This window comes from Neophocaena asiaeorientalis, unplaced genomic scaffold, assembly GCF_003031525.2.
Source record: "Neophocaena asiaeorientalis asiaeorientalis breed wild unplaced genomic scaffold, Neophocaena_asiaeorientalis_V1.1 scaffold648, whole genome shotgun sequence".
In the NCBI taxonomy this organism is placed as follows: domain Eukaryota; kingdom Metazoa; phylum Chordata; class Mammalia; order Artiodactyla; family Phocoenidae; genus Neophocaena; species Neophocaena asiaeorientalis.
Window position 1 is genome coordinate 3,502,722 of NW_020172781.1, and position 15,968 is coordinate 3,518,689.

General features: G+C 44.4%; 1 protein-coding gene across 1 annotated transcript; it reads left to right on the plus strand.

Moving 5' to 3' along the window:
• The first annotated feature begins 2,490 nt into the window (after positions 1–2,490).
• On the plus strand, positions 2,491–11,786 carry SIRT4 (sirtuin 4). Its single transcript, XM_024741567.1, has 5 exons — positions 2,491–2,554; positions 5,827–6,324; positions 8,789–9,083; positions 9,210–9,422; positions 11,349–11,786. Exons 2-4 carry the CDS (start codon positions 5,828–5,830, stop codon positions 9,360–9,362), a joined length of 945 nt encoding a protein of 314 aa, XP_024597335.1. The 5' UTR covers positions 2,491–2,554; position 5,827; the 3' UTR covers positions 9,363–9,422; positions 11,349–11,786.
• Positions 11,787–15,968: the final 4,182 nt, after the last annotated feature.

The following is a 15,968-nucleotide window of genomic DNA, read 5'->3' on the forward strand; positions in this document are numbered from 1 at the left end:
TGTGGCTCTGAAGTTTTCCACAATAAAATTTTCCTGGGATTGGGGGTAGTGTCATGTTTTGACATTTCCATAGGTTTTAGTCAAATACCCATGTGTGCAGAAAATATTCTGGATTACAATTTTGTTTTCTTTTTTTAAAATTTATTTATTTATTTATTTATTTTTGGCTGCACTGGGTCTTAGTTGCTGTGCACGGGTTTTCTCTAGTTGCGGCGAGCGGGGGCTACTCTTGTTGCAGTGCACGAGCTTCTCATTGCGGTGGCTTCTCTTGCTGCGGAGCATAGGCTCTAGGCACGCAGGCTCAGTAGCTGTGGCTCGTGGGATCTAGAGCGCAGGCTCAGTAGTTATGGCGCAGGGCCTTAGTTGCTCCGCGGCATGTGGGATCTTCCCGGACCAGGGCTCGAACCCGTGTTCCCTGCACTGATAGGCGGATTCTTAACCACTGCACCACCAGGGAAGCCCTATAATTTTTTGACTTAATAAAAGTTCCCAGTATACATTTTTAAAAATTAATGTATTTGTTTTTACTTTTGGCTGTGTTGGGTCTTCTTGCTGTGTGGGGGCTTTCTCTAGTTGCAGCGAGCCAGGGCCACTCTTTGTTGCCATGGGCGGGCTTCTCTTGTTGCAGAGGATGGGCTCTAGGCGCGCGGGCTTCAGTAGTTGTGGCACACAGGTTCAATAGTGCAGGCTCAGTAGTTGTGGCGCACGGGCTTAGTTGCTCCACAGTGTGGGATCTTCCCGGACCAGGGATTGAACCTGTGTCCCCTGCATTAGCAGGCAGATTCTTAACCACTGTGCCACCACGGAAGCCCCCCAGTCTATATTTTAATCCTTTTTTAAATTTTTTCCCAGCCAATGTGGTCAGGTTAACTAAGGTACAAAACACTCATGTCGGGCTTGCCTGGTGGCGCAGTGGTTGAGAGTCCGCCTGCCGATGCAGGGGACACAGGTTCACGTCCCGGTCCGGGAAGATCCCACATGCCATCTTCCCACCTGCCACGGAGAGGCTGGGCCCGTGAGCCATGACCGCTGAGCCTGCGCGTCTGGAGCCTGTGCTCCGCAACGGGAGAGGCCACAACAGTGACAGGCCCGCGTACTGCAAAAAAAAAAAAAAAGACTCATGTCAGGTGGCTCTCTCAGCCCAGTGACCTATTTGAGGTGTGGCTGGAGATATTGCTCCCAAACTACTGAAATGGGTTACTTTACCAATATTTACTGCTATGCATTCAATGAGAGTCAGACTCTGACTCCAGCTTTCATACTACTCCTCTGGGCTTCAGTTTTGTTTGTTTTTGGCGGCACTGAGTGGCTTTCGAGATCTTAGTTCCCCGACCAGGGATTGAACCTGTACCCTCGGCGGTGAAAGCTCGGAGCCTAACCACTGGACCTCCAGGGAATTCCCCTCACTTCATTTTAAAATGCGGGAAGTGGTTCCTTAGAGTGGTCTTCAAGGTCAATGCTAGCATATCCTTTGATATGTTCTAAAACACTTAGAAATCGATGTCTTATTTAGGCAATGCTACAGATCAGTGGTCCTCACTGGCTACATATTAGAAACAACTGTGAGGTTTGTAAACCGACTTGGTGCCCAAGTGTCTCCCCAGACCAATTAAATCAGAATTTCTGGGGGTAAGACCCAGGCATTGTGTTGGTTAATTTAGTAAAAACACAAGATGAGAAATAAGGGACTTCCCTGGTGGCGCAGTGGTTAAGAATCAGAATCTGCCTGCCAGAGCAGGTGACATGGTTTCGAGCCCTGGTCTGGGAAGATCCCACATGCTGCGGAGCAACTAAGCCCATGTGCCACAACTACTGAAGCCGGGGCGCCTAGACCCCGTGCTCCGCAACAGTAGAAGCTACCAAAATGAGAAGCCCTCACACCACAACGAAGAGTAGCCCCCACTGGCTGCAACTAGAGAAAGCCTGCACACAGCAAGGAAGACTCAACCCTGAAGACCCAACCACGAAGACCCAACAGAGCCAAAACAAACAAACAAAAAAGATGAGAAAATTGGAGAAGCCACGTGGGTAAACACATTAGTCCCTGTATATTATATTTCACTTTGTTCATTTTAACTGTAAAAACATCAGTTTTTCAGCTATTTGTGAATGTATTTCTTCACAACTCACTGCAAGGTGGGAACTTGATTCCGTTTCCATGAGTGGAAAGGTTCGGAAACACTGAAGTTGAGGATGAGTCAAACCTAGATCCATTACTAAAGCTTCTAAAGAATGAATTCCTAAGTTAACGCTGTTTGGATGTACTATTTTGCACTCAGAACAGTGACGTCCAAGCTCTAACCGCTTCTCTCAAAGAGATGATGGCTAGGTAGACAGCTGCACATCGCGTACCAGGGTTCGAAGCCTTTGACCACAAAAGGCCAACAGGGGGCGCTACTGGACAACCTGGGTCCCTCGATTGTGAAGCCCAGAGGTTTGTGGGACTTGTAGTTTTTCTTGCATCATTTCAGGTTAATGAACTACATTTCCCAAAGTGCAAATACAGCCAGTCGGTCCCCCTGTCGGGCGCGGAGTGTCCCTTAAGCTGTGAAAGGTAAGTGAGTTCTGTGTGGGCTGCAGGTTTCTATAAATTGAGGATTCCACTTCTCCTCTTTGCCCTTTGATGGGACCTGGGAGAGAGCAGCTGTTCCAACAGAGCGTCTTTTCAGCGGGGTTTCCCGAGCCCTCCGGTCTCAGGAATCGGGATTATCTGTTTAGTTGTTCACTGCTGTGGAATGTCAGGGAGAAGTCAGGGTCCTGATCCCAGATCTGGAAAGCCCAGCATAAAATAATGTTTACATATGGGGTGCGTGTCACTAGAGAATTTCTGCATTTTATCTAATATTACATAAAGGCCTTGTTTTTACAGCTAGAAAAAGTTGGGGTAGAATGCCTTGTCAGGTCTCACTACCCTTCACCTTGTCCAAGAAGCCCTATTTGCAATTGAGGGTAAACTAATAGAATATGGGGGAAATAGAATAAAAGGTATGCATGTGCTTAATTACATTAATAAAATCAAAATCTCGAAAAGTCTGAGCAACAGTTTCATCAGCTAAACTGGAACGCTAATGTGCTTCTTTAGTTTATGAAGAAATAAGATAATTCTGATTTATAAAATGGGAAGTAGGTTTATGGGACACACGGTCCCCCAAGGGATAGTATTAGCTAAAAATATATTCCTCTGATAGAGACATCTTTAGATATAGTCATATATTAACAATGAGCAATTAAGGGACTTAAAAAAGATATTGAGGTAAACCATTAACTTTTTGAAGTTTATAAGAAGTTCAGTTCTGACCAGCCAGGTGTTACTGGGAGAGACAGAATAGGCCTTATATTATGCTAGAATTCTGCTTTATCAATTTTTTAGTTTACCTCCCTCCTTTTTAAAATAGATTTTATTTTCTAGAGCCCCCCCCTTCTTTTCAGAAACCAAAATATGCAGTTTCCCTTGGATGCAGAAAGCCTTGGCAGATTTGCCAGCCATAGTTAATTTTCATCTGATGGCCACAGCATAGGAGAGCTCTGGCTGTAGGTTCTTAGGAGATCAGGAAGACAGATTGGCTTGGGCTGTTATGAAATAGTCTAGTGTGGGGACAAAGTTTTATTTTGTGGAACATATTAGAAATTCTTGACCAAAACAAATTACTAAAAAGATAATAAAAACGTAGGCTTGTTGTTTCAGGTTGGACTTCAAAGGACCCAGGAGGGTGTGGAGTCAGTTTGTACTGGTGAGGGTCAGTTGTTAAATATTTGGGAATTTACTGGCCAGTTGTTAGATAAACCACTGGTAGCCTGAAACTGGCCACGATAGGATTATTTTCTTTTATCTTTTTTTGAGGGGGAGGGTAAAGGGGAAGCCAGTTTACCAACACACCCCTAGCAAAGGTCAATTTTTTCTCTAAGCCTGGGGCCCCAGTGTTCATTACATCCGTGAGTTATTAGATGCTGAACTAGCTCACACCCTTCCAGATTTTACCAAAGATTGATTTGGATTACAAAGCAAGATTATAAATACACTCTAAGTATCTGTGGAGGGAAGGGGGCTTACCTTTCAAGTGAATTGTTTATCTGGGAGCTGTCCTTCCAGGTAATGCGGTCATTGATTAATTCACTATCAGTAGGCTGTTCTCATAAGCATGGAATCCACCCCTGGAAATATGGTCTGGTTGGATAGCTTTCTTTTTTTAAAATTTTTTTTGCCTGCATTGGGTCTTCATCATTGCGCGCGGGCTTTCTCTAGTTGCAGCGAGTGGGGGCTACTCTTCTTTGCGGTGCAGGGGCTTCTCATTGTGGGGGCTTCTCTTGTTGCGGAGCACGGGCTCTAGGCATGTGGGCTTCAGTAGTTGTGGCACGCGGGCTCAGTAGTTGTGGCTCGCGGGCTCTAGAGCGCAAGCTTAGTAGTTGTGTTGCACGGGCTTAGTTGCTCTGCAGCCTGTGAGAATCTTCCCGGACCAGGGCTCGAACCCATGTCCCCTGAATTGGCAGGCGGATTCTTAACCACTGCACCACCAGGGAAGTCCCTGGATAGCCTTCTTATTAGGTAAAAACCTGTACTACTCTCCAGTACATTTTTCTCATACCTAGATATTATCTTTCAGAGGACAGTATTGTATGCAATGCCAACAAATTCCTATTCCCCAGCCATTTCTCAATATAGTGCTGTTGGCTCTTGTCACCCTTCTCATAAAATATTTCAAAGTACCAGTTTGCTGATTATTAGATACCTTTTGGGTTGGCAGCTTCCAGATGTAAGTTGAAATCTCATTAGTAACCTGCTCCCAAATCCCGTTTAGGGTGGGCTGTTTTGGGGAAATAAGGATGCTACCCCTCCATTCTTTATTTTTTAGTTTCTTGCCTAGAGTTAGTTAGGGTTTGTCTATATATTTTTAGGCTAAGCTTAGCCCTTTTTTATCTCTATTCTGTTGATAATCGTGTGCTCTTGCTTTCGTTTTTGTCTAGATCAAGGGCAACATGAGGCAGGCATATGTTTCAGTTACCTGCCCTAGTTCACTTTGTCTATTTAATTTCAAATATGTTTTCTCCAAATACTATATGACTGCTAAGCTAATATGGTCCAGATATTGGAGTTTTGTCTACCTCTAAGGCAAAGCATTCCACATTTTAGCTTCTCTTCAAACTTCTCCATTCTTTTCTCCCTGTCCCTCCCCCTCCCCCTGCCATTCCCCTCCCCCTTCCTTCTTTTTTTTTTCCTCTTTTTGTGGGGGAAGTTTTTTTTCCCTTCATCTCATGGCTTTTGGCATTTCTGTACTTCCACTGTTCTGGGCAATGGGATCTTAGTTCCCCAACCAGGGATTGAACCTGCACAGTCAGCAGTGAAAGCGCAGAGTCCTAACCCCTGGACTGCCAGGGAATTTCCCGCCACCAATTTTTTTTTTTTATTGTGGAGATAGGTGATATAATGAACCCCCCATCCATGGACCCATCACCCAGCTTCAACAATTAACAACCCTTGGTTAATCTTGTTTCATTTATATACTCCACATTTTGTTTACCCATTCATCAGTTTTGTGGGGTTTTTTTCATTAAATTAAAATTTAAAAAATTTAGGTGTAGTTGACATTTTCAGGTGTACAACTTAGTGATTCATAATTTTTAAAGTTTATATTTGATTTATAGTTATTATGAAATATTGGCTATATTCCCTGTGTTGTACTATATATCCTTGTAGCTTATTTATTTTATATATAGTAGTTTGTACCTCTTAATCCCCTTCCCCATCTTGCCCCTCCCCCCTTCCCTTGGTTACCCGGGTTTTCAAAACCCAGTTTCTCACTTGATGCTTTTTTTTTTTTCCCTCTCTAGAATGAGGATGAGCTTTGGGTTAACTTTCAGGACAGCAAAAGGCCGCTGGGTGCCAAACCTCAGCCAGCAGTGCTCACGCAGATCCACTGGGTTATTTGTGCCACCAAGTCCTCCTCTGGACTCTGAGAAGGTCAAAGAGTTACAGCGCTTTATCACCCTTTCCAAGAGACTCTTAGTGATGACTGGGGCAGGAATCTCCACTGAGTCGGGAATCCCAGACTACAGGTCAGAAAAGGTGGGACTTTACGCCCGCACGGACCGGAGGCCTATCCAGCATGGGGATTTTGTACGGATCGCTCAAATCCGCCAGCAGTACTGGGCGAGAAACTTTGTGGGCTGGCCTCAGTTCTCCTCCCACCAGCCTAACCCTGCACACTGGGCTTTGAGCAACTGGGAGAGATTCGGAAAGCTGTACTGGTTGGTGACCCAAAATGTGGATGCCTTGCACACCAAGGCGGGGAGTCAGCGCCTGACAGAACTCCACGGATGCATGCACAGGTGCAGGAAAGCCTAAACAGTGTGAATGCAGACACATGCTCCATAAGAGCAGGGACCTTGGCCGTCCTGGTCACTGTTGTCTTCGTTAGACCACGAGGAAATGATTTGGGAGGAAGTTGTTTACTTTGGGGTTGATCCCAGAAAACTCAGTGAGAGAATGGGAAGTGAAACAGGGAAAGTGGGAAAGGCGGGGTAAGGTTTTGCTAATGAGTGGGTTACTGCTTGGGGCATCTGGGGCTCAAGCGTGTCAGGGGCTCTCTGACTGTAGAGCAGCTTCAGAACCGTCTCACTGGAAGTCAAGGGGAACTGGGGTGTTTATCCATTGCCTCCCATCCTTCATTGGCTGCGGGTCACTCTGGGGGAATTAACTCCCTAACACTTGACTCTGCTCCTCCGGAGAAGGCTTCCATGGCCAGGGAACTCCCTAAACAGGAGAGACACAGGAACTTATAAGAGAACTGTGGGAGGTGCCCTCTGAGTGTTCCGAGGGAACGAGCAGAGCATATGCTACAAACTGCTGGGTTTCCAGTGCCTAGATACATAGATCACAGGATAGCCAGAACCCAATAAGTATTGATGAAATGACCATATGTAGCCCTGGCAGTAACTTGTAGCTAATTGGAGACCGTTTCCTTATCTGTAAGCCCCAGAGATCACCCTCTGAGGACTGAAATCAGTCTGCCAGTCATAAAATATTTTTTGGGTGTCTGCAACACGTGGTGTGCTACTGGTGTGCCACTTGCTGGTGTGGAGAGGTCAAAACCAAAATATAAAACGTGGTCTGCTTAATATGTGAGAATTTTGTAATCTGTTTGGTGGGAGACCCAAAAATAACAGGTTTAACAACAAACCACTCCACACGTGATTGTTAAATTATGTGGTTCTTGATAGACATGTTTTACAGGTTCAGAGAAACAGAGTTAGTAAAGATTGGAGTACTCTTTTATGGGTGAGGTGGGGCTGGAGAATAGCTCAGGTATGACTAGGCAAAGGAGGGGAAAGAGGGCTTTCCAAATGAAGGGAACTTGTACAGTCTGGCCTGGTCTCGTTGGAGGCTAGTATGAAATCAGATTGTCTGGGAAGGCTAGACCCAAATCCTGGATGCATTTGAAAATCATGCAGTGCAATTTGGGTCTGTTGTGAGAGACCAAAGGGTACTGTTAGTGGTTTCTGAGCAAGAAAGCAATATGATAAAAATAGCATTTGAGGAAGCCTGGACAGGATTAGAGAGTTAGAGTGGCTCAGGAAAGTCAGCTGGAAAGACTCAGACCAAGGTGGCATCAGGGGATGGGAGAGCTAAGGATGGCTATGGGTCCATTAAAATTTTTTTTAATGATTAAAATTTCAAACATCCACAAAAATAAAGAGAGTAGTATGATGAACTCCCACATACCATCACCCAGATCCAAAGAGTTTTATCAAGATTTTACCATGTCTACTTATCCTTTCTCTCTTTTGAAATATTTTAAAACAAATCCAAGACTTCTTGTCATTTCATAGGAGGCCTTTTAAGTTAAAAAAAAAAGCGCCAACACAGTCTGATGATTGACTAGATAGAGAGTAAAGGGAGAAAACTGAGTAACAAGTTTTTTCCCAAGGGTTTCAGCCCAAGTAACTGGAGGAAGGTGATGGAGAAGCTGTGGAGGGGGATTGAAGACAGAAGTTAAGTTTGACACGACCATCAAGGAGACTTGGACTAAAATTTGGGGGAGAGGGCAGGAGTGGAGTCCTGTATAGAGGAGGAAACTGTTAGCACAGAGGCACTGTAGCAGTGACCACAGAGACACCCCAGGAAGGGACAGTGGAAAGAAAACAGGTTGGAGGCTGGAGGAGCAGAAGAGGAACCAACTTCCATTTTTCTTTCAACAGCTATTTAGTGAGTGCCTGCTATGTGCAGACACTGTTATGGGCGATGGGCACAGAGCAGTGGACAAAGGACTCAAATGTCTCTTTTTTTTTTGGAGGGCCATGCAGCTTGTGGGATCTTATTACCCTGACCAGGGACTGAACCTGGGCCCTGGCAGTGAAAGCCCGGAATCCTAACCACTAGGCCACCAGGGAACTCCCAGAAAGTGTTTTAAAGAGAAGATGGCAATGGACAGCAGCAATTACAGCAGATGATTAGAGCAGAGGATGGAGGGGGAAGGGGGAAAAAACCCCTGGTTTTGGCACTAAGTAAAGTGTGGTAAAGGCTTTGCAGTCATGTTAAGGATAAAAGTGAGCTAGCAGAAGGTTTAAGCAGGGAGTGTGTAGTAAGGAAACAGATGCACGTTTTTCTAGAAGGTTGGCAGTGGAAGGAAGATGGTAGCTAAAGAGGTCATGAAAAGGTATTAATAAAGCAGGGAAAACACGGTGGGTGTCAGGGAAAGAAAGTGGTGACGGAGGAGCTAGAGATGGTTGGGGGTGAAAGGTCTTCAGTAGCTTTGTGCCTCCCCAGCACAGCTGGCCTCCTCTCTGGTTTCAGGGTCCTCTGCTTGGGCTGCGGTGAGCAGACTCCCCGAGGGGCACTGCAAGAGCGGTTTGAAGTCCTGAACCCCACCTGGAGCGCTGAGGCCCATGGCCTGGCTCCGGACGGTGACGTCTTTCTCACTGAGGAGCAGGTACAGAGCTTCCGGGTCCCGCCCTGCTCTCGATGTGGGGGCCCCCTGAAACCAGACGTCGTCTTCTTCGGGGACACGGTGAACCCTGACAAGGTTGATTTTGTGCACAAGCGGGTAAAAGAAGCCGACTCCCTCCTGGTGGTGGGATCGTCCTTGCAGGTAACTGACTTGGTGTCGGGATGGTAACTGCCCCCTTTGCGGGCTGGGGAGCCCAGGAGAGGCTCCCTATTGGTTTATCTCTTCCTGCCTCTAGAGAGCTATTATCTGCGTCTTCTGCTCCGACAGGTGTACTCGGGCTACAGGTTCATCCTCACTGCCCAGGAGAGGAAGCTGCCAATTGCAATACTGAACATCGGGCCCACACGGTCGGACGACTTGGCATGTCTGAAACTGGATTCTCGTTGCGGAGAGCTGCTGCCTTTAATAGACCCACGCTGACCACAGCCTGATATTCCAGACCCGGAAACTGGGACTTTCATTTGAATTCTGCTGCCAATGGTAAAATGCCTTCTCAGATACCAGATTCCAGTTCCCGCTCAACTGAGAGCACTGACAAAAGAGAGAAGGGTCTAGGTTTCTTAATGTATGGCCATTTTTTTTTTTTTTTTTTGCGGTACGCGGGCCTCTCACTGTTGTGGCCTCTCCCGTTGCGGAGGACAGGGTCCGGAGGCGCGGGCTCAGCGGCCATGGCTCACGGGCCTAGCCGCTCTGGGGCATGTGGGATCTTTCCTGACCGGGGCACGAACCCGTGTCCCCTGCATCGGCAGGCGGACTCTCATCCGCTGCGCCACCAGGGAAGCCCTGGCCATTCTTAATTGAAACTAATTTTTTAACGTGCATTACGCTATATTGTTCAAAAGACTGATTTTTGAATTCTAGGCACATAGCTATTTAAGACAATGTTCCAAAATCTGCCATTGCCTTTTTCCCCATTTTTAAAAAATAACAGCTTTATTGAGATATAATTCCTAGGCCATGAAGTCCCTTTAAAAGTACACTTTAAAAGTATATAATTAACGTGTTTTTAGTACACTCACAAAGTTGCACATTAATCACCACTAATTCCAGAACATTTTCATCATCCCAGGAAGAAACCCTGTACCCATTAGCAGTGATTCCCCATTCCCCACCCCCTGGTCCCTGACAACAACTAATCTTCTTTCTGTTTTTGCCTATTCTGGACATTTCATACAGTATGTAGCCTTTTGTGTCTGGCTTCTCCACTTAGCATAATGTTTTCAAGATTCATCCATATTGCAGCATGTGTCAGTACTTTATATCTATTGATATTTTCACCTACGAGTACAACCACTTTAAAAAAATATAACAGCTTTTTTTTTCAGCTTTGAGATATAATTCACATATCATACAGTTCACTCATTTATTGCATACAATTCAATAATTTTTAATATATTCCCAGAGGAGTACAGCCAGTTTGAAAAAGACTTTATTTTTTTTAGAGCAGTTTGAGGTTCACAGCAGAATTGAGCAGAAAGTGCAGGAGTTCCCATATACTCCTTGCCCCTGTTCACTAACACGGTATTTATCGTTTACCTACTGAAGGACATCTTGGATGCTTCCAACTTTTTGGCAATTATGAATAAAGCCACTGGACTTCCCTGGCAGTCCAGTGGTTAAGACTCTGTGCTTCCACTACAGGGAGCACGGGTTTGATCCCTGGTGGGGGAACTAAGATCCCACATGCTGCGCAGCGCGGCAAAAAAAAAAAAAAAAAGTAAAGCTGCTATAAACATCCATGTGGAGGTCTTTGTGTGGATGTAAGTTTTCAACTCATTTGGGTAAATACCAAGGAGTGAGACTATTGGATCATATGATAAAAGTATGTTTAGTTTTGTAAGAAACTGCCAAAATGTCTTCTAAAGTGGCTGCACCATTTTGCATTCCCACCAACAATGTGTGAGAGTCCCGGTAAAATCACTTTTTAAAAACCATTTTAATTGAAGTATACTGACATACAGAGAATCGCAGCCATCATGAGTGGACAGCTTGATGACGATGTAGAGCATCTAAATCAAGGAACAGAACACTGCTAGCACCCAAGAAGTCCCCTTGGCAAATCACTTTTTAACTAGTTCTTATTACTAGAATAATACATATTTATTACATAAAGTTTAGATGATACAGATAAGTAAAAAGGATTTTAACACAAATTACCCATAATCCAACTACCGAGATAACCAAAATCTAACATTCTGGTATAACTAAATCTAAATCTATTCTTACGAAAGTTGAATCAAGCAGTACAGTATTTTATTACATCCTGTTTGCACCTAACAGCACAGAGTGGCCATCTTGACATTCCCTAAATGCTGTGGGTTTTTTATGGTAGACTGATGTACACAATCATTTCCTCCACCCCACTGGCAGCTTATTTTGGCATTAACTTGTTTTATTTCTTTTCAGATCCCTAAGGATTCATCCCTGCTTCCTCTAACTGATCGAGGCTTACCAACTGCCGCCTGCAGAGGGCAGCAAACCGACATCTCTCTGCCAGCCCATCTCTGAACCCCGCAGCTTTCAGAGCCCAGGAGTTAAAATCTTCCGGCTGATGAGATTTGCCCCTGAAGAGGACTTTTTCAAAGCCGCAGCTTCTTTTGATAGGAAAACTGCTTTCTCTCCCTTTTTACCTCATCAGGCAGAAGAAATAGCCCAGGAAATATGTACCTCCAGAGTACTAACCTAGGGATCTCACTAATGTGGGTAAAGGGGGAAGGAAATGACTTAATTTATAATTCCGAATGCTTAAATGTCTTTAACTGAACCATTCTGATATATTTTTTGAAAAGACGAACAATGATATGAATGATTTTTTTATAAACCAAGGAATAGAGAAAGCATTTTTTTAAATAGTACATTAGGTATGTGGGCTGTTACATATTATATTTTTATATTTTTTAATCAGCTAAAAGTGAATGTGGCTTTATGACACGGTTCTCTAAGGATTTCTGCTTGATTTCAGCTGCCAGAATGAGACCAGCCTTGAACCTGGTCTGCAGAGAGGAAACAGTGAATTCCCAAGTGGGTTCTTAAATTGATTTGTTTCTGCTGAGGGAAGCAGCAAGACTTGTTTGATTACTGTGTTAGCCAGAGAGAATCATTGTCGCAGGCTAAAGCTTTCTGCACGATCTCATCAAAAAGCGAAGCGGATGAAAGAATCACAGCCTATTCTGGGTAGTCTTTTGTCTAAAATCAGGGCAAGCAATACATGTTCATCCTGCATCTGCCTAGGAAGCAAATTTCAGTTGACTGGGATAACCCAAGATCTTGAAAACACAGAGTTCTTTTCACCTGCACAGCTGTAGGTTCGCTCACAGCCATTCATTAATTCTGGAGAGTCGTAAGGCTGTGGTAAATCTCACTCCAGCTTTTTTGCAGATAGAGATGCTAAGGTGCTCTGAACCAGATTTGCTCAGTTACCCACAGTCAGTACCACCAATAATTGCATTCAAATCTGGGTCTTTTGAATCCCAAGCCATTCTCATCCACAAATCTCATAAATGGTTACTGACCAACACTGTATTTAGGTACTAAGGCTACAAAGATACAACCTCTTGCTCTCAAGTGGCTCACAGAGGATGTTACCTCCCGTACTCTCATCCTTTACCAGAATATGTCACAGAGTCATGCATGGAATGACAGGAGAGGAAATTTAGTCCATCCCCCCTTCATTTTATTTTTGAGGAAACTAAGATCCACACTTACCTAAGGCCACAGTATGTTGTTTCAGAGCCAGGACGAGAATCTGAGTAGATCTTTCTCCCAGTTCTTTCAGACAGCAACGCTTCCTACTTGTCTGAAGATTATAGTTAGAAGGAAGTCAGCCTGAAGTAGAAGTAGAAGCCAACAGTACACCCGGCCAGGAATGGTTAAAATGTGGGCAGTGGAGAGCAGGTTAGGCTGCGAGGGAGGGAAGGCAGGCTCTTTCATCACCTAATGCTGGCACGATTTATGAAACCGAGCCTTGAGGGCCTTAGGAATGTTTGTTTTGTTCATATTTCCTCCTGAGATGGAATTCTTTGCAAAAAGTTTGTCTCAAGAGGAACCTGGTATTTCCTGAAGCTGATGCTTCTCAGGTCTCCTTACTTTACATCTTTTGCTCTCCCCCAGCACAGCAGTCCCCAACCTGCTGTAAGTGCCCTCAGTTGGAATAACAGACTTCTACTAGCGGGTGCTCTCAGCTTTCACTGCCCTGGTTACATGGTTGTAACTGCATAAGCCCAGCTTTGGCTGTGACTTTCAGTCATATCCTTCCTTGTTGCTTCCACAACTGCTCTGCTATCACAGTTTTAGTAAGTACAAGTCATGAAGGCAAACAAGTACAGAATACTCGAATCTCCTTCCCACTAACTCATATTCCTTCTTTCATGCTGTCATAAATTGAATATCCTCTCAGTTCTCCCTTAAATAACAGCATTTGTTGGGACTTCCCTGGTGGTCCAGTGGTTAAGACTCTGTGCTTCCACAGCAGAGGGCACGGGTTCAATCACTGGTCAGGGAACTAAGATACCATGTGCTGTGTGGTGCAGCCAAAAAATAAATAAGAAATAAAATAATAGCATTTGTTGAGCATACTATATCCCAAGCATTGTGCAAAGTATTTTACAACATGTTAGCTCACTTAATGAGTTAATCCCACATGAGATGCTTGGATATGCATAAAGGTCAGTTTTCAGTGAATGCCAAACATTTCCTGAGAGGATCAAAGTCAGGACGGATAGGAAATTCGACACTCCTAGGTAGGGTGACCAGCCATCCCAGATTGCCCAGTACTGAGGGGTTTTCCGGATGTAGGACCTGAAGTGCTAAAACAAAGATGAGTTGGTCACCTTGCTCTGAGGAATAGCAAAGGTTGCCACCAGCTATAATAGTTAATTCCAGATATATTATTCTTGTTGAGATTCAAGATGGTGCTCTGAGATCCAGATTGTTTCCGTAATTTCTGTCACAAAAGAGATCAATTCCACTTCATGAAGAAAAAAAAAAAACTCATCCAAGAAAGCAGAATGTTTTTTTTTTCTCTCGATTTAATAGAAAAGGAATATAGCACAGCACTGAAACTTTTAGAAAATAGACAGACTTGGATTTCCAACCCTGTCTTGCTACTTAGTAGTTAGGTGAACATGCGCAAGTTGTTTTATCTAAGCTTCAGTCTCTATAAATGAGGATAATAGGAGCTACCCAATTGAGTGGTTACGAAGACTAAACAAGGTAATGATGCACGTGTAGCTCACAGCACAGTGCCTGACAGAGTAAGCAGATATCAGCCATTATCACTAGAGTATGGGAGGAGGGTGGGAGGGGAAGCCATCCTACCTGCCAAACCTTTGTCTCCTATTGAGTATTCCTTTGAGTAGACTCACTCGGATCTTCCCCAGAGCCACTTTTCCTTTTTGTGTACCTGTTTGTCTTTAAAAAAAAAAAAAAAAAAAAATTAAAAAAGCCAAGCTTTGCTTGATGTAATAAAGCCTTTCTAAAGAAAACAAAGCATATTCTTCCAGAAAACAGAAGCCTCCTATACTACTGGTGGGAATGTAAATTGGTGCAGCCACTGTGGAAAACAGTATGGAGATTTCTCAAAAAACTAAAAATAGAACTACCATATGACCCAGCAATTCCACTCCTGAGTATATATTGGAAAGAAACAAAAGCACTAATTCGAAAAGATACATGCACCCCAATGTTCACAGCAGCATTATTTACAATTGCCAAGGTATGGAAGCAACCTGTGTCCATCAACAGATGAATGGATAAAGAAGATGTGGTATAAATATACAATGGAATACTACTCAGCCGTAAAAAAGGACAAAATTTTGCCATTTGCAGCAACATGGATGAACTTGGAGGGCATTATGCTAAGTGAAATAAGTCAGAGAAAGACAAATACTGTATGATATCACTTATATGTGGAATCTAAAAAATACAACAAACTAGTCAATAAAACAAAGAAGCAGACTCGCAGATATAGAGGAGAAATGAGTGGTTACCAGTAGGGAGAGGGAAGGGGGGATGGGCAATTTAGGGGTGGGGGTTATGATGGGATTATATGAAATCATGTATGAAACTTTTGAAAATTGTAAAGCACTATAGAATTTAAAGGCTCTTTCATTCAAAAAGTTAAAAAAAGAGTATCCTTCCTTCTATTTCGGAAATAGTATTTATTGAACATTTACAACAAGCACTGTAGGAAGCATTTTACAACGCATTTACTCACCTTATTCCCACAACCCTAAGATCCACGCACTGTTACTTCTTTTGAAAGATAAGGATCCTGAAGCTCACAGACTTTATGTAACTTGCCCAAGGTCACCTAAAGTGACCAGGCCAGTAATCAAAGCCAGTCCAGTTTTGAACTCGCTCTCTCTTTTGAATGTTCTCGAAATTCGGTGGGGTAACTAAGCAACTGTACTTTGAGAAGGAAGAAGGGCAAGGCTCAAGAAACTTTCAGAGTGACCCCAGTTGGGTCCTAAAATATGAATAGGCAATCACCAAGCGGGGAGAGGGAGATCATTCCAAACGGAGGCAACAGCAAGAGCAAAAACATGGTCAGAACTGCAAATTCCTTCACCTTTTCTTTTTCTCTTGAAGGGGGTGGGGACTCAAGTGAGAACTTGGGACGCCCCAGAGGCCTTTGGCTCGTCCGAAATTTACTCGCTTCTCTCCTTGGCCATTCCTCCTTTTCGCCCCATTTTGATTTCCTGCACCCCACTTTCCTGGTCCCCTCGGTGCCTCCCCAGGATGAATGAAACGGAGGAGTTACCAGCCGGAAACTAGTAGAGGGAGCTGGGGCAAGAGGTGCGTGTGTGCAGGGAATGAGAGACCCAGAGAGGGACACGCACGGTAAGAAAGTTGACCCCAACGTCACACGCACAGGAGGTCACCGTCTTTTCACACTTGACTCGCCCACTCTGTCCTTCCTGCCGGATTCTGAAGGGCGCACCGCCTCCCACCTTCCGAGGACGCCAACCACTGCGCCTGCGCTGACTCTCCTCCCCCCCCCCCACCCCCCCCCCCACCCAAGGGCGG